General features: G+C 53.1%; 2 protein-coding genes across 2 annotated transcripts; both read right to left on the bottom strand.

The window, feature by feature from the left end:
• Positions 1-250: 250 nt before the first annotated feature.
• IFRD1 (interferon related developmental regulator 1) lies at positions 251-21,208 on the bottom strand. Its single transcript, XM_066353667.1, has 12 exons — positions 20,955-21,208; positions 16,547-16,651; positions 16,315-16,399; positions 14,342-14,466; positions 12,607-12,764; positions 11,693-11,743; positions 11,451-11,614; positions 11,257-11,365; positions 5,750-5,884; positions 2,910-3,038; positions 1,872-1,967; positions 251-954 (listed from the first exon to the last, which is right to left on the bottom strand). The coding sequence occupies exons 1-12, from the start codon at positions 21,058-21,060 to the stop codon at positions 865-867; spliced, it is 1,353 nt and encodes a 450-aa protein (XP_066209764.1). The 5' UTR covers positions 21,061-21,208; the 3' UTR covers positions 251-864.
• LOC136383818 (uncharacterized) lies at positions 21,104-22,024 on the bottom strand. Its single transcript, XM_066353668.1, has one exon. The coding sequence runs from the start codon at positions 21,260-21,262 to the stop codon at positions 21,104-21,106; it is 159 nt and encodes a 52-aa protein (XP_066209765.1). The 5' UTR covers positions 21,263-22,024.
• Between the last annotated feature and the right edge of the window lie 3,631 nt (positions 22,025-25,655).

Consider the following 25,655-nt stretch of genomic DNA (forward strand, 5'->3'; position numbering starts at 1 on the left):
GGCAGCAAGTGTCCTAGACGTCCCCACCGGAGCCCGGTGACACAGCGCTGTGCTCTCATCTGTTTCCACGTGTCCCTCCCTCCCTGGCAGCAAGTGTCCTAGACGTCCCCACCGGAGCCCGGTGACACAGCGCTGTGCTCTCATCTGTTTCCACATGTCCCTCCCTCCCTATCCGACACCCTCAGTTTGAGTTCTGTACACCTCACACCCCCTGTCTCTTCTATTAGAAAAGAGACACTTAAAACAACACTTTTAGTGTGAAAAGATATTTATTTCAAAATAAACAGCACGGGTCTTACACAACAGATGGTTAGTGTCCCTGCCCTCAGAGGTCAAGTCAGCAGTCTCTCCGGCATGTCCTCGAACTCCCCTGGCCGGCTGGCCGCCTGAGGGCGCCGCTGAGGGGCTCCTGGTGACCTCCCCTTCCCAATCTCCGTGACCAAAGTCAGTCCTTAGGCTCCGTGTGCAAATGGAAACAGCAGCTTCTCTACAACTAGCTCCCAAAGCTGTACCCAGAACTCCTATGTCCAGGCTCTCAGATTCCTGTAAGAGCCCTCCCGTTGCCCCGATTATCTGACAATCACTCTGTAGTTCATCTTGGCTAATAGCTTTCTTACCATGAAATACTGTATTTCTGCTCTGTTCATAAATAGAAAAATGATCAAACATTACAAACACTTTATTCAGTTTATGATGATATTTACAGAGACTACTATACATTAAATTATAAGCAATATAACCCCTGCTATAAATGCTACCTATGTCGGCCCAAGATAAAAACTGTCTATAGAGTTTAAATACATCAGAAATGACAAACAAAAAAATCTGGAAATTAGAAAGTGGTCTTCAACAAACGCTGAAAACCTAGAAGAATTCTCCAACATCTGCTCTCTTGTCGCGACATTTGCTCCGAGCTTTCGTCCGCGCTTTGAAGGCCGCAGAGTTATATAAATGCTGAAACGGAGAGAAAGGAGACAGGCTGACCCGCCGGGGCTTAAAGACAGTCTCACAAAATTTAATAAATGACAAAAAATCATGAAGGAGAGAAATAAGCTAATTTGATTCTATAAATATTTTATGTGTTTATAAAACATACAAAAAGAACACAGGGGAAATGAACACATATTCTAGTTCAGGCTAACTGTACTAAAACCCTCCCAGTGGGGTCGGGGTGGGAGTGTGTCATCACTGAATCCGACCAGGGAAAGGTCAAATTAGCTACCGTGAAAAGAATTCCCAACCATGCTGTCAATAACAAAAAAATACCAAGTTCTTGATGTGGTCATAAAATAATTAAATTTAAAATCCCATAAAATAGACTTGAGCCCACCTACTAGGAGGACTAATTTAAAACAAACACAGAAAAGAGGGGAAGAAGCCGTGTCAGGAAGGGTGCAGAAATGGGGGCCCTCGCACACTGCTGGTGGGAACATAAAAGGCTGCAGCCGCTTAGAAAAGTGGGGTGATTTCTTAAAAAGTAACTAAAGAATCACCGTATAACCTGGCAATTCTACTCCTAAGCACACACCTGAAGGCACAGAAAGCAGGTACTCTTAACAGAAACCTGGTACACAGTTATGTGGTACCAGAGGAGCCCTTGTCCATGTTTACTCTTAAACGTAACAACTCCATAGAATAAAAGAAAAGAGACTGCGGGGACAACTCCTGTGAAGGTGACAGGGCACGGGCAGTGTGGCTTTGAGCCCGCACCCTCAGCGCAGCAAAGCGCCGGCCTCTAGCCTCACTGTCCGGGGTCTGCGTCCTGGGGACCAGCCCCAGGCAGAGCAAGTGCCGGCCACCGCAGCCACCGTGCTGGCTGTGCTCGGCTTTGGGGCACTCGGGTCCGCCAGGGACCAAACAATGAAACCCACCCTTTCGAAACGAGAGATCTTCATCGTTTTCAGGGCCGCAGCGTCCAGCATCACTGGGGGTCCCAGTTCAAACACGTTGCGAAGGAACTCGTTTGACTTTGGGGAAGAAACGGGGGAAAAGCTCAGTTAATTAAACATCGGCCGTTTTACTTCCCAAGGGGAAGTCCTGGGACGGAAGTGACGAGCCGAGTGGCGTGGAAATAGGAACCCAGGTCCCTGTTCTGTTCCTCATTAGGAGACCACTGTTCCCACACAAAGGGCGGACCCGTGCCCTGCCGGCCGGTCACCACACAGAACCAAGAGGAGCAGCGGGCTGGCCTTCTCCCCCCTGCAGAGCAGCGGACAGTCTGTCTCAGGCTCAGGGCACAGTGCACAGCCCACGGGACCACAGCCACAGCGCTCCCGCCTGCTCCCCCTGCAGAGCAGCGGACTGTCTGCCTCAGGCAAGGGCACAGCGCACAGCCCACGGGGACCACAGCCACAGTGCTCCCGCCTGCTCCCCCCTGCAGAGCAGCGGACTGTCTGCCTCAGGCTCAGAGCACTGATTACACAGCCAGCCGCACAGCCCACGGGGCCACAGCCACAGCGCTCCCGCCTCCTCCCCCCTGCAGAGCAGCGGACTGTCTGCGTCAGGCTCAAGGCACTGTCTACACCAGGGGTCCCCAAACTACAGCCAGCAGGCCGCATGTGGCCCCGAGGCCATTTATCCGCCCCCGCCGCACTTCCGGAAGGGGCACCTCTTTCATTGGTGGTCAGTGAGAGGAGCATAGTTCCCATTGAACTACTGGTCAGTTTGTTGATTTAAATTTACTTGTTCTTTATTTTAAATATCGTATTTGTTCTCGTTTTTTTTTTACTTTAAAATAAGGTATGTGCAGTGTGCATAGGAATTTGTTCATAGTTTTTTTTTATAGTCCGGCCCTCCAACGGTCTGAGAGACCGTAAACTGGCCCTCTGTGTAAAAAGTTTGGGGACCTCTGGTCTACACACCGCACAGCCCACGGGACCACAGCGACACCGCTCCCTGCCTCCACTCACCTGCAGGTGGTACTGCATGCCCGAGCCCAGGACCTCCTTAAACATGTCATACGTATGCTTTTTGACCCAGCAATCGATATACATGCGCTCAGGACCAAATTTAACAGTTTCCGCTGGAAAATCCCGTTCCTAGGCAACAGAGAAACCAAAATTATAAGAGGAAATAAAAGGCTGAAGACATCCCACATTCACGAGTTCTAGGCAGACAGACGTGCTGATGTCACGACGCCCCGCCCTGCGGCGAGAGGACTCAGGAGCCCCGCCCAGGTGCCCCAGGTACAATCCCTCCAGTTGAGGGAGTGGGAGGCGCAGCTCTCTGGAGAAATATTCAGGACAAAACCACATTGTTGTGAAAGTTTTTGAATTCAACAGCACTCAACAAACTTGAAAAAAAAAGTCAAGTGCCTGTACTGGCCTAGAATTGAGGGGTGGGGGGGAGAGAAGGCTCCCGGACACGGACATGCAAGAAAGAGGCCCGGAGCCCACGGAGGAACCGAGGGGACGCGGAGGGAACGCGGGATCTGAGGACTTGCAGACAGACGCGCTTGGTGGGCGGACCCACGAGGCTCAGGGTCTAGGAGTGGACTCACTACACTGGGAAGCAAAGCCCAGCTTAGGAGTTCAGATCTGGAGCCATGTGACCAGGAGACAATTGCTAAAGTGTAACCATGGCGACAAAGGTCAATGAACACACACCCTGAAGCTCCTGCAGAGGGAGACTTGTCCATGTTGAAGACAGGCCCCAGGCTGCCCCTTTCCCTGAGGAGTCAGGAGCATGGGAGAGGGACAGGGGAGAGCCCATCACCCCAGGGACAGAGAGAAAGGCGCTGGAACTCCATGGGGTAGGACCACCCTCCCCCACGCTGACCTGAGCCCCCCCTCCCCCCCCAGCAAAGACAGTGCAGCAGAAACCTGAACTCCAGACTCCACGGAGGTGCCACTCAGTGGACTAGGGCTGCCCCCCGCCCCCCAGACGGGGGACTCCACCCACACGGGCAAAGAGGTGGGCGGAGGAAGTATGGAAGCCCGGTCAGCCCCTGGTCCGCTGCAGCAGCTCAGAAACAAAACAACACACTGACCAGCAGGACTCTGCTCTCAGCCCCTCACTCCAGAACGCAGAGACGTAGGTCAGACTCCACGGACCCTCTGCGTCCTGACGCACTCCTCCCCAAATCAGACCCTCCCAGCCAGTTCTCGGCTAATCTCGACCCTCCAGCACTGCAGACTCCCAACACTTCATCTCAGACACCCCTTCTCAGGGCTCCTGCTCCCAGTCTCCTCTCCCTGCCCATTACAACCGCGTGGAGACCGTCTCCCCGTCACCCCCACCGTGTCGCTCTGCTGGGGCTGCTCTTCTCAAGGTTACCAGTGACCTCCTCCCTTTCCGCTCCCTCCCGCTGGACTGTCTGCAGCGTCTGGCTCTATGGAACAGAGCCACGGGGCGCAGAGGGCTTCAGTGGGGAGCAGGGGCTGAAGGGGCGCACGGGGCTGGGAGAGCTGGTGTCCCTGAGGTCTCGTGCACGTCACCCTCAGGAGAAACAGTCCACGGGCTCCAGCGGCCGGGGCTGCGGGGCTTGTTGGTCCTGCCGACCCTTAAAACCTACTACCCAGAGAAAACGCATCGAGACAGGAAGTCTGAAGTCAGGGTAGTTAGTTCACAAAATCTAGGCCATAGCTCTTGTTCCCATAGTTACTGACTTTCTTAGCTGTAAACTATTCCCGTATTTATACCGTTTGGTTTCTCTGTAGCAACAGGACTCAGTCACGGGAACAGTTTAGATACTTAGGAACACGGCAACCTTGACTTGGGGACACCACCACGCTGTGCAGAGGCAGCACTGGTTCCCGACAGGGGTGTCTGTACAAGTTCCCTCCCGAGATGGTAAAACCCAGATGAGGAAATGACTACTGTAATGTAATTAGTCAGCACCAACCCCACTTCAGATCCCAGAGGAGCTCTATCCTCGCTGAAGCCCTAGGTGTACGTTCAACACAGATGCCGCCGGAGACAGCAGTGAGCGGGCAGCCCTGCGGCTCCCAGGACCGCGTCCCAGCGGCTCTCAGCTTGTGCTGCGCTCCCGCAGCGCATGCGCGTCCAGCGGCTCTCGGCTTGTGCTGCGCCCCCGCAGCGCATGCGCGTCCAGCGGCTCTCAGCTAGTGCTGGGTTCCCGCAGCGCATGCGCGCCGGGTTGGGTGAGTCTTCGCTGAGACTTATTGAAAGAACGGTCCTCTGTGTCTAAGGCATATTTTTACCTGGTCGCACTCAGAGAACACTGCCAAAGACTGTGGTCCCCAGTGAGACTGCCCCTGTCCTACGCCGGCCCCGTTCACTGGGCGTTCCAGTCCCTAACGGACGGACGGCGTCCACATCCATGTCGTCGCCAGGTGGCCTGAGCAGGCTGCAGGACCACAGAAGGGACTCCCGCATCACATAAGGATTTCGAGTGATCTCATTAAAACGCTGGATTTCATTTCAGTCCTTACTACCTTTAAGGTACGGAGGGGCAGGCAGTAACCTGCCATTCACACAGAACCCTGTGCTACGTGTAGGTGCTGAGCAGCACTGCTTACCTGACGGCCAAGTGCAAAGTCAAGTCCATTTCTACCACTATGCAAGTTTTTAATTTCTTAAACCTAATAAAGAGTATTTTTATACTTCAGAAATAAATTTCCTTTGTTGAAAAACCAGAAGACTTTGTTTCCGTTGTTAAAAACCAGGCCGGTACTAAAGCGGGAGAACTGCTTTGGGCGGAGAAGGAGTTCCGTGGACAACACGAGCTGGCTGTCCGGCCCGGCCGGGCCACTGGCTGCCAGGCGAGTGGCGTGGGCGCGGGGCTCACCTCCACGGCCCTGAGGATGTCCCGGAACACAGAGCGCTGCTTCCGCTTGTCCACCTTGGCCCGGTGCTTGTTCCCGTCGGTGGCCAGGGCCCTGAGCATCTGGGTCAGAGACTCCATGTCTTCGTACAGAAAGTCCTGGGGAGGGAGAAACAGGAGGTTTGGTTTGTCACCGGGTTCTCCCGCCCATCACCTCTTCGGAGCGAGTGCCGACGGTCCCCTTGGAAAACACCCGGCAGCGCTGCACCGAGCGACCCAGACTTCCAGCTGTTTTGTTCTATTTTTAAATTTATTGGTTGATTCAGAGAGAGAAGTATGTGCCGTGACCAGGGATCAAACCCACAAGCCTGGTGTACTGGGACGATGCTCTACTGACTGGGCTACCCAGCCAGGGTTGGGCTGTCTTAATCACCTTGGCACACAGACACAATTTTTACTAAGGTGCCAAAATTTAACGCAGAAATCCTGACTATAAGACAATATACCACCACTGAACAGACAATCCCCTTCCAAGCATTTCCAGGTGCATTCAACAAATATTTACTATACGCCTCCTACAGTCAAGACGTTACCAGGACCTCGAGGTCAGGAGTCAGACCCGCCTGTATCAGTACACTGTCTATCCTCCGGCTTCTGGTCGCCAAGGCACATTCCCAGAATTCCAAATATTCCAACTCCAAAAGTGCAAGCTGCCAGCAATGCTTTGTAATACCTAAGTGACAATGTGCTGGCCATATTGCAAATAGACAGTACAGTGCTTATGTCATGTGCATAACTCAAGGGATTACATTGTCTAAGGTAAGAAGGTATTTTAATCCCACTTGGAGGGAAGCTACAAAATGATTACTTGTTACCATTTTGGGTTGGCTAGGGCTTTCCTTGTAACAGTTTCAGTGGCTATACTGTTACGAAGTCTCAAGTCTCTTTATTTGGGTGTTTTTATTCCCTAATTATAGTTTATAACCACATTAAAAACTGTTAAGATGATTCAAAGTTATGTAGCTGACCAAAACTAGAGCAGACACTATGGAAGACAGACGGTTAGCAATCTCCAGCCCTTGTTATTAATGCCAGTTTAGCTTTTTTTTTTTTGTATTACTAATAATAACCATTTAACTCAGTCCATTAAAATAAGCAGCTCTTAACTGGGTATTTAAGTTGTATTTATAACCGTTTTTCCTCAAAAAGTATAAACGTATTTCCTTTAATATCAAAAATGAAAAAGATTATTATACCAGTAGAAAATAAGCTTGAAATTAATATACTATTCTAACTTTTAAGCATATAAATATTTTTTATTGTTGATACTTTAGAGATTGAATATTATCCACTATTCTAACAAATGTTTTCTTCAAATGTTCTAATTCAATCTCCTTTGTCCAAGTCTGCTGGAGACAATACCCATTAAGATTTGTGTCTAGAAAAGCAATCACCAAGCTGGTGAGGTTTTAAAACAGATCAAAGTCGTATCACTCTGTGTATTTAAATCCCAGTAACTCTGAGCCATCCCAGCGAGATGGGAACCGTGTCACTTGTAGGAATAAGTACGGTCAGGCAGAGGCGTTTGGCTACTTGGTTTTTTTCTAGTATTCTCAAAACAATGTATGGAAGACTTAAAAATATATGTGGAAGAAAAAATAAGAAGTTGACACAACTATGCCTTCCTTAATTTGTTCTAAGAATTTGGGACCACCAGCTGTGGTCTCAACAGTCACCCCTCCCAGGGGACACTCCGCCACATCTGCAGGTATTTTTGGTGGTCAAGCTGGAAGAGAAGGTGCTACTGGCACCGAGGCGAAGGCCACTGCCAGAACCCCTGCCATTCCTGGGCTGGCCCCTTCACCCAGAAACCTGCCCCTTGCGATCGAGCGACAGGGACAAGGCCGACAGGCCCGCTGCTTGAGCTCAGCCATTGATCAAACTGCGTCTAGTTTACTGTCTGAATCTTTGCCGTCAATATGGCATCAACTGGAAAAACATGTTAAATAGTGTAGGGAAGCATCTCTATATAAAGTGCTTGTGTGTGAAAAAGTAACAAAATGCAGACTGTAACCAAACAGTCCATAAATAGCACACAGAGCCAACACTGGAGTTCAGGATAGCTATCCAGGAAACCACACTCAGGAGCAAAGGAAGCCTGGGCTCCCGCAGGCAGGAGCACAGACAGAAAGAGCACTGTCATGATCACACAACAGGCACGTGTCAGTCCGTCTGTCCCTCCTGCAGCATTTCCTGTCGGGTGAGGTGGGGGTGGGACGGGGAGGTTGGTGAATACTGTACTTTGGCCCATTCTCCTGAGTCGGCACATCACAGGACCCCGAGACCGGCAGCTCTGCCCACTGGGCAGTGTTTGTCCTGCTTTCCTTTACGGCAGAAGCTTCTAGAAGGCACGGACGGCTAGGCTGCTGCAGAGAGGGGTCAGAAACCCCCAGCTCGGCCAACCAGCACCTCTGGGCACCTGCTGTGCTCTCAGCAACCCCACGATCAAGTTCCTGGATTTCCTCACGTTAAAGATGAGGGGCCCGGCCACAGAGAGGCAGCCCAGCACCACCAGCCAGGGCCAAGAGAACGGAGCAGGCAGCTCGGCCCAGCGGGCACTGCCCACCCCAACCCACGGGGCCACACGGGTCACACGGCAGACGCGCACAGGACATGAGAGCGGTCCTTGGGTCAATGCTGAGCAAACAGCTGCCACTAACATTTCACTAACTAATTCCTGAACACCCAACGTGCAGGTCGGCTCTTCAGAAGCCCGAGTCTCTCCCGCAGAACCCCCCACACCACACACACTGCTGGGGTCCCTGGTTAATGATGTCACAGGCAGGCAGTCAGCAAATCTCTGAGCGAGGCAATGCCACGCATTCGCGACATGGACCCTAATTTAAATCAACCCATGCTTTCACCACGCTTGGTCTGCTTCCTGAACACCCTAACTACCTCGCCTCCACCCACGCGCGCCTTTCCACTGCCTACGTCCTTAACAAAGATACCAACCGGACCCGTTCCAGTTCATCTTTGTCCTCGACAAGCTGAGGCCCAATGGACACCCCGGCTCTCTCTCGATTTTTTAAACCAGGGAACACAAGATACGTAAGTTGTGATAGATTATGTTTACACACACAAATTCAATGTGTATAATTTAATTTGCCTCATTATTTCACTTTTAAACACATTTCAAGGGGAAAATAAATGACCATTTCTAGCCAGTAGAGGCACACAGGTTAAACACTGGGACACCTGCTTCCTGTGACTGAGGTCAAGGGACCATTCATCAGCTCAACAAAATTCCAGTGACTGCTAACCTTGAGTCCAAGTGCTCACATAACGCAGATCACTATCAACCTAATTTTCATTCCTACCTGCTATCCCGAGGAAGAAAGGGAGGGGGTTGCCAGGATAGAAATTTTAAGAGCCCAAACAGGCTCCTTTTCATGACACAGGCCTGGAACAGAATGTGCAGGACAAAGGCAACACAGACATGTGCTAATCCTCACGGAAATTATTCACTGTTTTAATCACCTCACTGCCCAAGTTTCATTCTGATTGACAGCAGTCTTTCTCCTTAAATTAAAAAGCGCCTAGCCTGACCAGGTGCCAGGTGGTGGTGCAGTGGCTAGTGTCGGACTGGAACGCAGAGGACCCAGATTTGAGACCCCCCGAGGTTGCCAGTTTGAACGTGGGCTCATCTGGTTTGAGCAAGGGGTCACTCGCTCTGCTGTAGCCTCACAGTCAAGGCACATATGAGAAAGGAATCAATGAACAACTAAGATGCCACAACAAAAAATTGATGCTTCTTATCTCTCTCCCTTCCTGTCTGTCTGTCTTTCTTTCTGAGTCTCTGTCAAAAAAAAAAGGGGGCCTACTAAGTAACACAAGATTCACAATAGAGGCCGCAATCAGGGTGACCAAATGTCCCATTTGCATAAGATGAAGGGTTTCCTAGAACACAGGATTTTCCGGATCTCTCCCAGGACAGCGGGTCACCTATCAGACTCAACACCCCCGAGAGCCAACTGACATGTGATGGACACCCATGAGTGGACATGGGTGGGGGACTGCAAAGCACAGGCCCAGTCTAAAGGGCCATGACTGGTTCTGTCTTTGGCTTAAAGGTTAAACAGCAGTGACTGGCCTCATCTGATCAGACCTACACTGACTGAACCCACCCTCAATCCTAAGGCCTGTTATGAGGCATCTGTGCCTGCTTGACATGTGGCCCGGGTGTGAGCACCTGTGTGACCTCGCTGTGGCCCGGGTGTGAGCGCCTGTGTGACCTCGCTGTGGCCCGGGTGTGAGCGGCTGTGTGACCTCGCTGTGGCCCGGGTGTGAGCGGCTGTGTGACCTCGCTGTGGCCCAGGTGTGAGTGGCTGTGTGACCTCGCTGTGACCCGGGTGTGAGTGGCTGTGTGACCTCGCTGTGGCCCGGGTGTGAGTAGCTGTGTGACCTCGCTGTGGCCCGGGTCTGAGAGGCTGTGTGACCTCGCTGTGGCCCGGGTGTGAGCACCTGTGTGACCTCGCTGTGACCCGGGTGTGAGTGGCTGTGTGACCTCGCTGTGGCCCGGGTGTGAGCGGCTGTGTGACCTCGCTGTGGCCCGGGTGTGAGTGGCTGTGTGACCTCGCTGTGGCCCGGGTGTGAGCACCTGTGTGACCTCGCTGTGACCCGGGTCTGAGCGGCTGTGTGACCTCGCTGTGGCCCGGGTCTGAGAGGCTGTGTGACCTCGCTGTGGCCCGGGTCTGAGCACCTGTGTGACCTCGCTGTGGCCCGGGTCTGAGCGGCTGTGTGACCTCACTGTGGCTCGGCTGTGTGACCTCGCTGTGGCCCGGGTCTGAGCACCTGTGTGACCTCGCTCGCTGTGGCCCGGGTCTGAGCGGCTGTGTGACCTCGCTCGCTGTGGCCCGGGTGTGAGCGCCTGTGTGACCTCGCTGTGGCCCGGGTCTGAGCACCTGTGTGACCTCGCTCGCTGTGGCCCGGGTGTGAGCGCCTGTGTGACCTCGCTCGCTGTGGCCCAGGTGTGAGCGCCTGTGTGACCTCGCTGTGGCCCGGGTGTGAGCGCCTGTGTGACCTCGCTGTGGCCCGGGTGTGAGCGCCTGCGTGACCTCGCTGTGGCCCGGGTCTGAGCGCCTGTGTGACCTTGCTGTGGCCCGGGTGTGAGCGCCTGTGTGACCTCGCTGTGGCCCGGGTGTGAGCGCCTGTGTGACCTCACTGTGGCCCGGGTCTGAGCGCCTGTGTGACCTCGCTGTGGCCCGGGTCTGAAGAAGCCCAGCACCCCACCGCTCACACAGCCCCAAGTCCGGCTCACAGACCGCAGGCATTGGTGCACTGAACGTCACCCCATGTAGCTCTAGCACCCCCATGGGTCCGTCTTCAGCAGTGCTGTCCCCACTGCCAATCGGTCAGCAGCAGGCCATCGGTCACCAGGCTGTCTGCTGGCCAGGCCCCAACGTCCCCCTCCCATCCTTAACCAGGGGGAGGGGAGGAATGGCAGACGCCTCCCCCACGTGGACACTCACGCTCTCCAGCCCGCGGGCCAGCTCGAACAGGAGTGCCAGCGACTCCCCGGCCGCGATCCTCATGTTCACATCGTCGGAGGACAGGAGACCCGGCAGCTTGCGGAAGTGCCTAGAAAAGGGCCGGGCGTCACCACGGGAAGGCAAACCTTACGTCCGGAAATGCGTTTGTAAGATCTGAAACTGCAAACACCTACACCTCCAGCTTGCTCTTCACCTCGCTGACGGGGCAGATGGTCAGCAGGAAGGTCCAGGCCAGCAGTGCGCCCACGTGCAGCGCCGTGCCGGGCCCGCTGTCCTTGTCGGCGCCGTAGGCCTTGCTGAAGACGCCCTCCAGACACTCCAGCGCGGAGTACAGCTCCTGCGGCACAAACAGGACCGAGGGTGGTCACCTCGAATCAGGGCCGTGGGGAACCAGGGGTCAAAGGCTGCTACTTACGGTGATGTCCTCTGTGGCAACAAAGCAGCAGACACCAAAGCAGGTGGCACACTAAGGAGACAAAGAATAGACAGGCATGAACATCTGTCATTTCCTTATTGATCCTACATTTCCCGCTGTTGTGATTCAAAGTGAAACTGTTCTCTGCTACACGACTACAGTAGGTCCAAGCATAGTGAAAGGGAAGGACCGCAGGATCAGAACTGGAACCGGGTGGTCTCGGCCCACGCTCCGCCCAAAGCCAGCGCACACTTCAGGAAGGCCGCTCACTGCTCCTGGCCGGACTCGTCCGTTCAACAGGTCGCTTCAGAACTCACCTCCAGCTCCGAGACAGACGAAACTCGGAGAGTTGAGATCAAGAAAGCTACTCTCTCTTGAAAAACCTTTAAAACATTAAGCTTGCTACAGATTTTTTAAGATTTTAAAGTCACGTATATTGATTTGTTTTAATGTAGAGTCTACTACAAAAATGTCTTTAAAAAATTAGCTTCCAAAAAATAACCAAGAGCAGAAATCTCATAAAATTTACCTAACCCTCCTGACACTTCTCACCTAAGTAAAGCAGCATCTCACTAACTCAGAGTCTGCTTATTTTGGAACACGCTGGAAAGAGGCTGGGACTTCCCGTGTGCGCGTGTGTGGCCAGACCACCAGGCGAGCTCGCCTAAGAGAACCGGTCAGATACAACACTGTATACAGTCTGCTCGCAACAACAACGGGCCAGCGATTCAGAACGCTGGGCTGACAAATCAATCACGGAAAAGCGGATCTTGGGATCTGCGAGACTTCACTCTTCCCCCACATCATGTTGTCACCAAACTGTCCCAAGTTCCTCGAACACTGCACCTTTCCTGTCACCATTCACGCCCACGGTGGCCACCCAGATGACCAATACATTCGAAACCCAGACGTACGGTCTGCCTGGCCTGGACGCTCGCCGCCCCGTCACAAATGATCTTCCTCAGGACCGGTCCGAGAGCCTTTAGCACCTCCTCGCTCTCGATGCCGGGGCCCAGCTGGACGCACAGCACGGACGCCAAGGCCGCGGCGGCCCGCTGCTCCTCACTCTTCCCTGTGGGGAGGCGGGCACAGCGCAACCAGGTGCTGTCAGGTGACCAGCCTATGGAGGCGGCGATCCCCCAAATCTGTTCCATCTCCAAACACGCCCCACCCCCCAGGAAGCCCAGACGCCACAGGAAGTGCTCCCGGCTCTGGCACAGCTAGGACCCTCGTGTGGCTAAGGGACTCAGACTCTGGGCGCCGACTTCGCTGGCATCCTGGACCCACCCCTTCTCTGCCCAGGGACCTCCCTCTAATTCCTCTCCTGCCTGTAGGACTTCCTGCTCTGTGCAGCGAGGCCAGCACCCGTGTAAAGGGGGTGCTGTCACAGGTCGGCACAGGAAGGCGTGCCAGGCCGACGCGACCTTCCTAGCGCTCCCTGCTCTCCCAGACCAGTGCCCCAGCACCCAACTCCCGCTCCCAAAGGTTTCAGGCGTGGACGGCCCACGGGGAAGAAAGTCAACCTTCAGGGCGCCCCCAATAAGAGATTTAAAATGAAGCACTCTTCAAAACCACGGAAAATACATTAATGTGAAGATAAACGTCAAGTTAACTCTCTTGAGGACTGTATATACTCTGAAGGATCTGGGCCAAACTTTGAATTTGTTACCTGTTAAATTTAAAATGTATAAAGTATGCAGCCGGGATGGAATGTTTAAAGGTCACTGTTTCAAGCTACTTTATTATAGGAAGACAGTTTCCAGGGAAATACCTTCAGCAGAGCCATTGCAGTATCCCAGAAGAGTGGTCTCTGCTAGGGGCACTAACAAAGCTCCCTACCCTCCGCCCAGTCCCTGTCTGGGCAGCTCTTTAGTTTGCACCACGGACCTAAAGCCACGGGCACCCAGCGGGGACAGGGATGTGTGTGCGTGCCCCCCCCCCCCCCGCTCGGGCCAGAGACGGCTGTTAATCAGGGCACAGTGCTAGAAGGTATTCCCACGATGCTCTTACTTCACAAAATCCTTAAGGGGGCCCAAATTGTTTTTCATTCCGGTGGTTCCTAAAACTGAAGGGTCTAGTAATACTAGACTTAATCTTTAAGGCCTTTCTTTATTCTTTTTGTTTTATAATTTTTAATTTTCCTTTTTTTTTTTTTTTTTTTTTTAGAGAGAAAGGGACAGACAGACGGGAAGGGAGAGAGATGAGAAGCATCAATTCTTCGTTGTGGCATCTTAGTTGTTCATTGACTGCTTTCTCATATGTTTTGACCAGGGGGCTCCAGTCAAGCCAGAGACCTGGGTCCTCAGCGTCCCAGGCCGACACTCTCCACTGTGCCATGCTTGGTCAGTCAAGGCAGCTCTTCAGTGACACCATGGTTGACGTCAGGAAGCCTGCTGACAAGCTTTCAAGCCTTTCTCATACACACGACGAGGGCCAGCACCCCAGTCCTCCCTAGTTTCACACTGTGTCCCACAGAAAGCGTCTCACAAGCCTGACCTTGAGCCTGAACAAGCACAGCACACTCTGGACAGTGAGAGTGCCGTCCGTACAGGCCAGCCAGCCTTCCAGGCCAGTGACAGTGACAGCGACCCCGCCAGGAAGGGGCGAAGGCCGCCTCGGCTCTGGGCCGGGGACGCAGGAGGACGGTACCTTTCTTCAGACAGCGCTCGATGCTGTCGGTCAGGGTCATCCTCCTCTCCAGGATGAACTCACACAGCATCTTGGAGGCCAGTGCGCTCTTAATACCTTCCAGAGCTGCCTGCCGCGTCTTCGCGCTGTTTGAGACAGAAAGACGTGGTAAAGGTCCAGCTGGCGTGTGCATTCCGTGACTTTTCAAAACGTCACTTCTTTCCCTTCCATTTTTTAAAAATTTTTATTTATTTATTTTTTATAGAGACAGAGAGAAAATCAGAGAGAGGGATAGACAGGGACAGACAGACAGGAACAGAGAAAGATGAGAAGCATCAATCATTAGTTTTTCATTGCGCATTGCGATACCTTAGTTGTTCATTGATTGCTTTCTCATATGTGCCTTGACCGTGGGCCTTCAGCAGACCGAGTAACCCCTTGCTCAAGCCAGCGACCTTGGGCTCAAGCTGGTGAGCTTTTTGCTCAAACCAGATGAGCCCGCGCTCAAGCTGGCGACCTTGGGGTCTCAAACCAGGGTCCTCTGCATCCCAGTCCGACGCTCTATCCACTGCGCCACCGCCTGGTCAGGCCCCTTCCATTTTTTGTTTATAAAGTTTTAAATCTAATGGTCATCAAACGCTAAACAGTTTTCAAGTATAATTTTCATCTACCACTCGCGTTACGACACAAGACTTCATACGGCTCTGTATCACAGCTCCCTCCCGTTTCTAGTTTAAAAACAGCTTTAATTGACTACGTAGGATTCTATGGTTTCGATGTGCAAGACCCGTTCTCCATGTCACACCGACAGCTTCTCTATTTAGAGCAGACGCATTGTCTCTACCACGACCGAGGCCCGGGGCCCGGTCTGCACCTTAGGGCTTCCTCACAGCACCAGCTCCCAGTCGCACTGTCTGTACCACGGCCGAGGCCTGGCGCCCGGTCTGCACCTTAGGGCTTCCTCACAGCACCAGCTCCCAGTCAGCCCGAGCTACTGGGCAGGGGGGCAGCCACTCAGCTTGGATACTTTCCATGTCTGCAACCAAACTGGTGAACAAGAGGCTTCAAGGGACCTTTAGTTACTCTTTCTAGTTGAAGATTACCTTTTAATTCAACAAATCCATCCCAGCGATAATCAAATACAGCTCCGTGCTTTTATGCTAGGACAATGAATGACTAATCGAGTCCATTAATCTCAGTTCTGTGGCACGTTTCTGCCCACATCAAAAGTCCGAAGAAACAAGAAATGTTTAAACATCCAAAGTAAACAAGCCAGGCTTTAAAAATAGCACGCTGCTGAATCAGAGAACCGCCCGCGCCCCCCACCCCTGACGGGGCTGACGGAGGAGCCCAGACAGAGCGCCCCCCACCCCTGACGGGGCTGACGGAGGAGCCCAGACAGAGCGTCCCCCACCCCTGACGGGGCTGACGGAGGAGCCCAGACAGAGCGCCCCCCCCCATGGGGGCTGACGGAGGAGCCCAGAGCGCCCCCCACCCCTGATGGGGCTGACGGAGGAGCCCAGACAGAGTGCCCCCCCCATGGGGGCTGACGGAGGAGCCCAGACAGAGTGCCCCCCCCCATGGGGGCTGACGGAGGAGCCCAGACAGAGCGCCCCCCCCCATGGGGGCTGACGGAGGAGCCCAGAGCGCCCCCCACCCCTGACGGGGCTGACGGAGGAGCCCAGAGCGCCCCCCACCCCTGACGGGGCTGACGGAGGAGCCCAGACAGAGCGCCCCCCCCCCCCATGGGGGCTGACGGAGGAGCCCAGAGCGCCCCCCACCCCTGACGGGGCTGACGGAGGAGCCCAGACAGAGCGCCCCCCCCCATGGGGGCTGACGGAGGAGCCCAGACAGAGCGCCCCCCCCCCCATGGGGGCTGACGGAGGAGCCCAGAGCGCCCCCCACCCCTGACGGGGCTGACGGAGGAGCCCAGACAGAGCGCCCCCCCCCATGGGGGCTGACGGAGGAGCCCAGAGCGCCCCCCCACCTCCTACCTCTTATCCAGGGTCAGGTCGATGAGTCCCTTCAGCTTGTACTCCAAGTCTTCCTGATTGCCTTCCTCATCCAGGACTTCAGGTCCTGAGGAATGACAGAAACCGACCCACCGCTGTCACTTACACAGGAGAAAGGCAGAGCGGGAGGAGGACCAGTACACCTTGGTACCAGAACTCCTCACCAGAAGCATCCGTTTACTTCAAGTTGCAAATCAGGACGTAAAAGTCGTACCATCCTCAGCGAAACTGGAAGGATCGCTGTAACCACTGCAGTGGCTCATCGTCTCGATGGACGCGTCCTCGTCACTGAACGGCTGGACGTTCCGCTGCTGGCTACCTGTCAGGCCAACGGAGGTGGAGGTCAAGCAATCTGCAGCCACAGACGCAAATACTTAGCTCGAAATTTTAGGATTTACCCAGGAGAAATCCAGTCCTAAAAACCCAACGCTTATTTAAGAACAAGCGATGATCATATTATAAGAGGAACACACTTCACCTCAATATGCACGTCAGAGCATCAACAACACACAATATACATCGGCTTCAGAAATACATCACTCATTCAATGGGTAGCTCCGGTTTACAAAAACTTGTATCACAGATGAAAAAGCTACTTTCAAACCATGACCGCAAATCATGAAGACAATGGACATAGACCCAGAAATAAAGGATGATGTCACAGACTATCGGAAGTCTAAGATATTTTCCAACAAGTATGACCGGGCTTAGGAAACAACTAATGCATGGATTTTTAGGTTACACACGACTCATGTGAAAGGAACTTTAAGGAGTTACAGGATAGTTTTACAGACAATGTGAATTGAGAGGGAAAAGAAAAGCTTAAAATGGAAGTTTTGGTATTTGATACAACATGAAAGCCTGTTAGATAAATCACCTGTAAAGAAAGGTTCCAACATCAGCAACGGTTTAAATATATCAGTGCTATCAACTAAAAAATAAAATCTCCTTTTTAAACTAGGATCTTTGTCAACTTCATTAACCTAAGCAATAAATCCATGTTCCTCGTCACTGTTTTTTGTAGGAATTACATAATAACAGGATTGCCAAGTCATAAATTACATTGAGCAATAGTTAAAGTAAGTTCCAAATTCTGCCCAAAGTGACCTTGAGTCACCTGATTTAACTCTGAGCCCATTTCCTTATCAGTAAAACTGAGGATTGCCAAATATCCTTAGGTCCCTATGTTCCAGAAATTCGTGACATTTACTATCGCAAGATAAGCTTTTATAAAAATCTTCTAAGTGTAAGCCTGTTATAGGGTTGTTTATTTTAAAATGGGGGTTCTCTCTTTTTTAAATCAAAACAGAGAAGAGAATTTAGCAGATTAGATTTTTATATCAAAAGGAAGCAAGCAGTCTTCAAACTTGCTACTATCCTGAAGGGAATAAAATCTGCCAATCAAAGTAGTAAAGCATGGCAGTGAAGCCAAGATCCCAAAACTTCTTAATCAGAGTGCTGAGGACACGAACAAACAGAGACCGATGACATCATTCTCTATTTCTGGGTCTATCTTCATTTGTTTTCATGATCTGAAGTCATGGCAACAGTTGAGTCACGGGATTGACTTCTACTAACATTTATTCACCATTCCATTTACAATTCGCATATTCAGCCTATTTCTACACTGTTGAGAATATTCCTACGCAGGATCTATCTGCTCCCTTCTCTAAGTCTCAGTGATTTCTCAAAACTTAAAAGAAAGAAAAGAAAATTATTAAAGAACCCTGTATGGCCCTGCCCAGGGGGGGTGTTCAGTTGGTCAGAGTGTCGTCCCAGGTATGCCTGGGCTGTGGGTTCGATCAACCCAGTCAAGGGCACATACAAGAAGTAACCAATGCCCTGGCCAGTTGGCTCAGCGGTAGAGCGTCGGCCTAGCGTGCGGAGGACCCGGGTTCGATTCCCGGCCAGGGCACACAGGAGAAGCGCCCATTTGCTTCTCCACCCCTCTGCCGCGCTTTCCTCTCTGTCTCTCTTGTCCCCTCCCGCAGCCAAGGCTCCATTGGAGCAAAAGATGGCCCAGGCGCTGGGCATGGCTCTGTGGCCTCTGCCTCAGGCGCTAGAGTGGCTCTGGTCGCAACATGGCGACGCCCAGGATGGGCAGAGCGTCGCCCCTGGTGGGCGTGCCGGGTGGATCCCGGTCGGGCGCATGCGGGAGTCTGTCTGACTGTCTCTCCCTGTTTCCAGCTTCAGAAAAATGAAAAAAAAAAAAAAAAAAAAAAGAAGTAACCAATGAGACCCTGGTTGGTTGGCTCGGCGGTAGAGCATTGGCTGGTGTGTGGAAGTCCCGGGTTTGACTCCCGGTGAGGGCACCCAGGAGAGGCGTCCATCTGCTTCTCCACCTTTCCCCCTCTCCTTTCTCTCTATCTCTCTCTTCCCCTCCTGCAGCCAAGGCTCCACTGGAGCAAAGTTGGCCTCAGGCGCTAGAATGGCTCTGGTTGCAATGGAGCAAAGGCCCAGATGGGCAGAGCATCGCCCCCTGGTGGGCATGCCGGGTGGATCCCAGTCAAGTGCATGCGGGAGTCTCTCTGCCTCCCCCCTTCTCACTTTGAAAAATACAAAGAGAAGACGTAACCATGAGTGCACAACTAAGTGGAACAGACAGATGTTTCTCTCTTTAAAATCAATCAATAAAATTTTTTTAAAATCCTGTATAAATTCCTAATATCTAAGTCAGCTTCACCCATCTCGTGGTCCTAAGTGTCATCAACGAGGAGGAACTCTATAGACACAGAATCCTTGCTTCTTCGAGGGCTTACTGACAAGGTTTTGTTCTTTCTAAAAATGCTCTCTTCTAATTAAGTGCTATTACAAGCACGTACACCTGTATTAGGGGTCAATTTTATTACCTTCCTAGAGCCTCCATTTGGAAATATCCATTAAAGTAACAGAGGTTGGTTTATTTTCCGGTTGTACATAAGGCAAAGACTTAGCAAGTTCCAATGTAAAATTCACAGTCTTTGCCAAATTCTTACATATTCTAAAATACAGTGTTTAGGAATACCTTTTCTACTAAAAATAATCAAAAAGGCAACAGCAGTAAGACTGGTAAAAAGGCCAGGAACTGGGTGAAAAGTAAAAGGCCACCTCTCCCCACCCCCCACCCCCCGACTGCCACCTGAAGTTATTCTGTTAAATACCAGGAAGGAAGGAGGCCCAACAGGAAGCTTCAAGGAGCGAAAACAGGATTGTTTGAGACTCAAGGAGGCCATCGGCAATCACTTTACAATATCCAAATGGTTTTACTCTAGCTTGCAACTTCTTCATCGTTGGTTCCATCCATAAAGGGTCAATTTGCCCAGAACGTAAGAGGTATCCTCAGTTCACACACGGAGCAAGCAGGTGCCACAACACACTACTTAATGTATTTTACATTTCGATGATCAAGAAGAACGCACTCCGGGAACCCCAAGGGCATCCAATCCAAGTAAAGAGCGAGAGAAAGAAAAGAGGGAATCTGCATTTATAAACAACCCATTCCGATCACCGACGACGAAATGTTCAGGACTCGAGCACAAGTTTCAGCGCTGCTGGAAACCTCCGGGGAAGCTTTTGCAACGTCAGCTCCCAACCATCTCTTGTCTGATGAACAAAAGTAGCTCATTCTGAGAATCTGAGTGGCATCTGGGTTGACAATCAGGAACCGCCTCATAACTAGAAGCGTTTCCTATGTGACAGTGTGAGGATATTCCAACACTTCCAAATCTCAAAAATAGTTACTAAAATAGATGATCCACCTCCCCCACCTCCCCAGTTTGCTCTAAAATACTCTGAGTTCAGCGTGCTGGCTCTCTGGCTTTCTGCTTAAAGTCCTTTCTGTCCTGACTGTGTAATCAGCAGCAGAGGAGCGTGAATTCCAGCGAAGCACCGGCCCATCCTGGAAAAGCTTCCCCTTTGCAGGGAGGACAGACACCCCAAACTTTTGGCCAGTTGCAACCTGAGCTCCCCTCCACCGCCTGTCCCGGGCTCGGGGCAGAGAGCCTGCAGCACAAAGGAGAACGTGGCATCTGCCCGGGGGCGGGAGGTCGCCTCCCCGGGTCGCCGTGGGGCGGGGGGTGCAGCGAGGGTGGGCACTCCGCCCGGCCAAGTGGCCACGCGGGACGCGCGAGGACGGAGCGGAAGGGGCCGCCCATGTGGCCCGGACCGCGTGACGCGGGAGCCGGTCCAAACCCGGCGGACGTTTGGCATTCCCGAGAACTCCATGTTGCAGCGGGGAGTCCAAGGCCACGCGTGACTGACAGCACGGAGGGCGCTCCGAGCTCCGCCGCACTCTCAGTCGCGGAGAGCTCTAGAGCGGGCACCGGCCTCTGAGGACAGTGGCCCTCCCGCCGGGCCGCGAGTCACCCTGACCGCAATCCGCTCTCGGGGCCCAAGGTCCCGTTCGCCCCCTCCCTGCCCCCACAGCCACTGCCCCAGAGTCCGGTTCACATGCCAGACCCAAATCGCGAGAGGAGCGGTCACCGGGGCACGCTGGGAATCGTAGTCCGCCAGCCTAGCCCGGAGCCCCGCCGACGCACACGTCGGGGGTAGAAAGAACTACAACTCCCACAGTGCCCCGGGGCGGCACAGACTCGCTAGCCCGGCCGGCAACCGGGAGACCGGCGGCGAGGATACCCGCTTACCTGCCGTCGCCGGCGTCGCCGCCGCAGCCGCCCCTGAGCCGCCGCCGCCACTGCCACTGCCACTGCCACCGCGGTGGGCAGTGTTCCGCTTCCTATTCTTCGGCATCGTGGGACGCCCGGTGCCGCCCAGACTCGGAGCTCAGCGAGGATCAGCCGATGGAGCTGCACTTTTTACTCGTGCGTCGGTGCGGCGGGCGGCTGAGAGGCGAGGCTTCGGCTAACAACAGGGGCGAGAAGCGGCGTGGGTAAAAGCGGGCGCTGGTGGCTGCAGAAATCTCCGTGAAGAGCTGTGATCGGAAACGATACATGTTTCTCTCTAGCGCGGGAGCTAAGGCGGGGCGGACGAGGCCACGGCGCCTTAAGTAGCAAGACGGCCGCCTGTTGTCACCAGGTGGGCGGGACTCGAACTCCCGCTAGCCAATCCCCGTGCCTCTCCCCGCGGGAGCCCCGCTCGGCGGGGCCGGGACGCGGACTACAGCTCCCATGCCGCAAATCTCCCAGCGGCGCCCCGGGAGCGAGTCCTCGTGCCGCACTCGCCTCTGGGAAATGTAGTACTTCCAGGGGCGTCTCCTGCCCGCGCCTCCAGCGGGCTTTTCCACCCGGTGCTGCCCTCTCGTGACCCCGCCCCTGCTTCCGGGTGCGCCCGGCTCGGCTTGCGCTGGCGGCGGACAAGGGTGATGAGCCATGGGACTGCTATGCCCGCTGACGACAGCCGGCTCCCGGGCGGCAGCTGCGCAACCAGCTGGCCCTTCTTTCTCCGGCGGCGTCTTTACCTTTCCCCTCCTTCCCTGCGGCCTCTGCCCATGGCCACCCCCCGCCTTGGGGGCGTTTCCGTGGCTGTCGCCGGTGAATTAGGTGAGGGATCACCACCGGCACCTGTAATGGACCGGTGGTTCGGCGCTGCCTCGTCGTGCACCTCGTGTATCGCTCGTGTCCTAGACGAGACAGACCTGGCGATTCGGTGTCACGGGCTCGACCCGCCAGGTAGAAAGAAGGTCGGGATCAAGGTTCATTTCTGGGAACGCAACGGCTGGTAAAACAGACTTGAGCTATAAATACCACTAATCTCAGTGCTTTGTCGTGTGTTTTTCCCCCTCCAAGGCGCTCCTAGGTCTCTGTCTTCCGTGTTTTAATTTGTCATGCGTTTAGGACCTGTTATTAAATTCGTGGTATTAGACTCAGGACAAGCCAGACTCACTGACTCACCTCCATGCAGGTGACTCGTCCCCCACTCCACCTGTCACCTGAGCTCTTCCTTTCCGTATTTGCGTTTCAACTGCCTGCATGCAGCACGTTTGCTCCAGAAGGTTCCAGGGCCCCCAACCCTCTTCCCGTCCTCCCACTGTGTTCACAGTGCTGCTCTCCTCCCTAGCGTCCGAATTCAAAACCCCAAGTCCACACGTGGTTCCCCGCTCTGTTGACCACCACCTGCCCCCCGCCGCCACCGGAACAATCAGATTTTACATTACAACTCTTCCATTCAAGTCTTGGCCTCTTACCGCGCTCGGCCTCAGGTCATGCCTGGGAGTTTTAAGCGATCTCCCAATTACATCACCAACGTTTCACACGCGATGACCCTCCCAGATTTATTTTACTAATTCACATGGTTTAATAGTTGCTCACACTCCTCCCTGGGTTCCCCGTCACCCATCTATTGGAGGCCGGCCCTCGCAGCCTGGCCCGGACCCCTTGGCAGCTGCGTCCTTCTCTGCTTCCCTGAACGCGCCCTGTGCGGTGGCTGCACTGCGCGCTCGATCCAGTACACAGCTCTGCCCCCCGCTGTGCACGCACGAGGCCCCGTGTTCTTGTCCTGTCCTTCCTCCCGTCTTCACCTGGCAGACTCTTACCCATCCCTGAGCTCTGGCCACCTCCTTCGTGGGGCCTGCAGCCGGGACTGTTTCTTCGGCTCAGGCGTCTTCACACTCTTAGAACACTAGATTGGCACCTGCTGCCTTCGCGCGGCCGGCACAGCCTGTTCAAAGATACTGTTCCGAGGGCAGCTTTTCCGGGCTGCTTTTCCTCGGGTTAGTCTTGAAGCGGCAGGTGAACTGCCCAGAGCGAGTACAGCAGAGAGGGATGCACAGGGTCCTCATTGTGTCCCTTGTACCCTTCCTTCCTTCCCAGGACTGCGGTGGCCTCAGTGGCCTCGGCTAACTGAGCCAAATGACCCCGGGGCGGGGGGGGGGGCAGAAGAGGCTACAGCTATACTGTTTATAACCTAAGGCTCTTTATCGTGGGGAAACAACTAAGGCAATACTCCGGCTGCTCTGTGAGCCCCACCACCCAGTTTACTGTCCAGGGGCCAGGCCTCCTGGCCCAGCTTGCCTGCATTCGGGGCACAGCCCTGTTACCTGCATCCACTCCCGGCCAGCCTAGCCGGGGCTACCCCATCGTATACATACTGGCTCTACATTTACTTGTGAACACGCCTGTCATCTCACGAGGCCGTTGACTCCCTGGGAACCTTGTTTCACCGTCTCGATCCCCCATGCCACGTAAAGAAATATTATCTGTCATCCTAGACAGCCTGTGTGAAGTGAATGTTTCAGAAACACTGTGGATTAGGTTTTTCTGGGTCATGAAACGGGAGCAACATTACCCAAATGAAGTGTGACTTTCAGTATCAGGAACTTGGAGAGGTACTTTTGGTAAAATCATCTGAACTGTCTTTTTTATGTCTACAGTCTAACTCTCCAGATCAGTACAAATGCAGAAAAATGTTGACTTGGGGTGGTGAACACACAATGCAATATATAGGTGATGTATTGTAGAATTGTGCACCTGAAACCTCTAATTTTTTTATTAACCAATGTCACCCTGATAAATTCAATTAAAAAAAAATACAGAAATATTTGGCTATAGATCTCATAAGACAGTGGTCCTTAACTGAATATATTGGTTTTGCAACATATTTGAAGAAATTAGAACACTCCCAACAATATTAGTGAGTCACCAAACGACTAGAAAGACCAGGAGGGGAGGGAAGCAGGACAAAGCCAAGCTTCGCTTCTGTATTCAGGAAAGAGCCCCTTCCCCAGGGACTTCCGCCTCTACCACCCTGGCCAGACTTGTCACATGACCCCTATCCACAAGGGTGTCTAGAAGATAAGTACTTGTCGTTGGGCTCACTGAGGGTCAAACCTAAGGCTCTGTTGATAAGAATAAAGGGAGGTCATGGATATAAAGTAGGCAACACGCTGTGTCTACCTCCTGTGCCGTGAGGCAAAGTTCTCCCGGGCCCAAAGAAAGATCACCTGTTTGTCATCAACCTCCCATTATGACATGCCTCTTACCTCCTAGGAAGTGGAATCTTCCTCCTGTGAAACGTAACCTACTCAGATCAACATCCCACCTAACAGATATCACCATCATGGTAATGATGTTACAAACATACATTTCACAGTAATGTGAATTTGTGGACACACGTGAGCGGAGTTCTAACCTCTCATGGGGTGTGTGTATATCGAGGACTTTGGTTCAAGAACAAGTAATACAAATAAGGCTTGGTATTCGAACCTCCCTCGAGACAGAAACACGAAAGGATTTCTTCTAGTCACTCCAGTCATGGGTCCCTTGAGGCGCCTTGCATAGTGGTAAGCAGAAGTAAATGGTCTCCCAGGTCCTCCGTCTAAGAGTTGCCTCTCAGCACTGATGACGCAGTCCCTTCCTTCCTGCCGCCTGGAGCCCCCAGAAGTCTCCGAGTTCACCGCGCTCGAGTTCTGGGCCTCGCACAGCGCTGGTCTCCATCTTCTCTCCTGCGTCTCTTCTCATCCACAAGTCTCTTTGGCCAACTCCAAATACAAAGTTCATTCCCCCCTCGAAGACTTTTTGTAACAGTTTCTCCATCTGCCTGATGGGATGGTCTCCTGAGCTTCCCACAACTGCCATTCGGAGCTTAGTTTAAATGGCACCTCCGTGAGGAGGCTGCCCCCACTTCCATTCTAAGGTGGCCCCCTGCCCCACCCACCGCCATCACACCTGTATCATTCCCCTAAAGCGCACCGCACTCCCTGGCCTTTTTCTAATTTCATTAGTATTGTCGCTCCGCCGTGAAACCAGGAGAGGAGATTTTGTTTCATTCGCTGCTGTGTGTTCTGGAATGTAGCAGAGACTCAGTCACGTTTACTGAATGAATATATGGGTAAATCATCGAATATCACTCCACTGAGTGGTGCATCCTTCTGCACAGCCCCCCTCCTTGAAGTCACAGATCCCCGCCCCACCTGACGTAAATCCCCCCCTTCTGTGTTTCTATATTCCCTTCCCTGTAATAGCAGCAATTATGTGCCTTGGAATTCTTGATTACGTGCCCATTTCCCCTCAGACACGAAATGGGCAAAGTCCAAGTTCATCATCTCTGAATCAGACACCGGGGCTTCACGGGCACGTGTAGCACCATCGTGCAAATTAGAAAGAAAGGCCGGGGCACCAGCTTGCTGAGCGGTCACGGGCGGGAACTCCCCTACCCCTCCCTTCAGCAGGGGACAACCTACACATCGGGCCACAGTGGCCCTGGCAGACAATGACTGTAATTCAATGAGGGAGTGAACTTCCTCTGTATCTCAGCAGTTGTTTTTAAAGGCAAAGAAACTACTTTGGACACCCTGGCTGGGTATTCAGTTGGTTAGAACATTGTCCGGACATGCCAAGGTTGCGGGTTCGATCCCCAGTCAGGGCCCGTCCAAGGAGCGACCAAGGACT

Source organism: Saccopteryx leptura, chromosome 12, assembly GCF_036850995.1.
Source record: "Saccopteryx leptura isolate mSacLep1 chromosome 12, mSacLep1_pri_phased_curated, whole genome shotgun sequence".
NCBI classification, from domain to species: Eukaryota; Metazoa; Chordata; class Mammalia; order Chiroptera; family Emballonuridae; genus Saccopteryx; species Saccopteryx leptura.

Coding starts and splice junctions, on each gene's coding strand:
- LOC136383818 (XM_066353668.1), bottom strand. CDS start 21,262: ATGTATCGTTTCCGATCACAGCTCTTCACGGAGATTTCTGCAGCCACC.
- IFRD1 (XM_066353667.1), bottom strand. CDS start 21,060: ATGCCGAAGAATAGGAAGCGGAACACTGCCCACCGCGGTGGCAGTGGC. Junction 16,400..16,546: donor TTCCAGTTTCGCTGAGGATG/GTACGACTTTTA, acceptor GTCATTCCTCAG/GACCTGAAGTCCTGGATGAG. Junction 11,615..11,692: donor TTGCCACAGAGGACATCACC/GTAAGTAGCAGC, acceptor TTTGTGCCGCAG/GAGCTGTACTCCGCGCTGGA.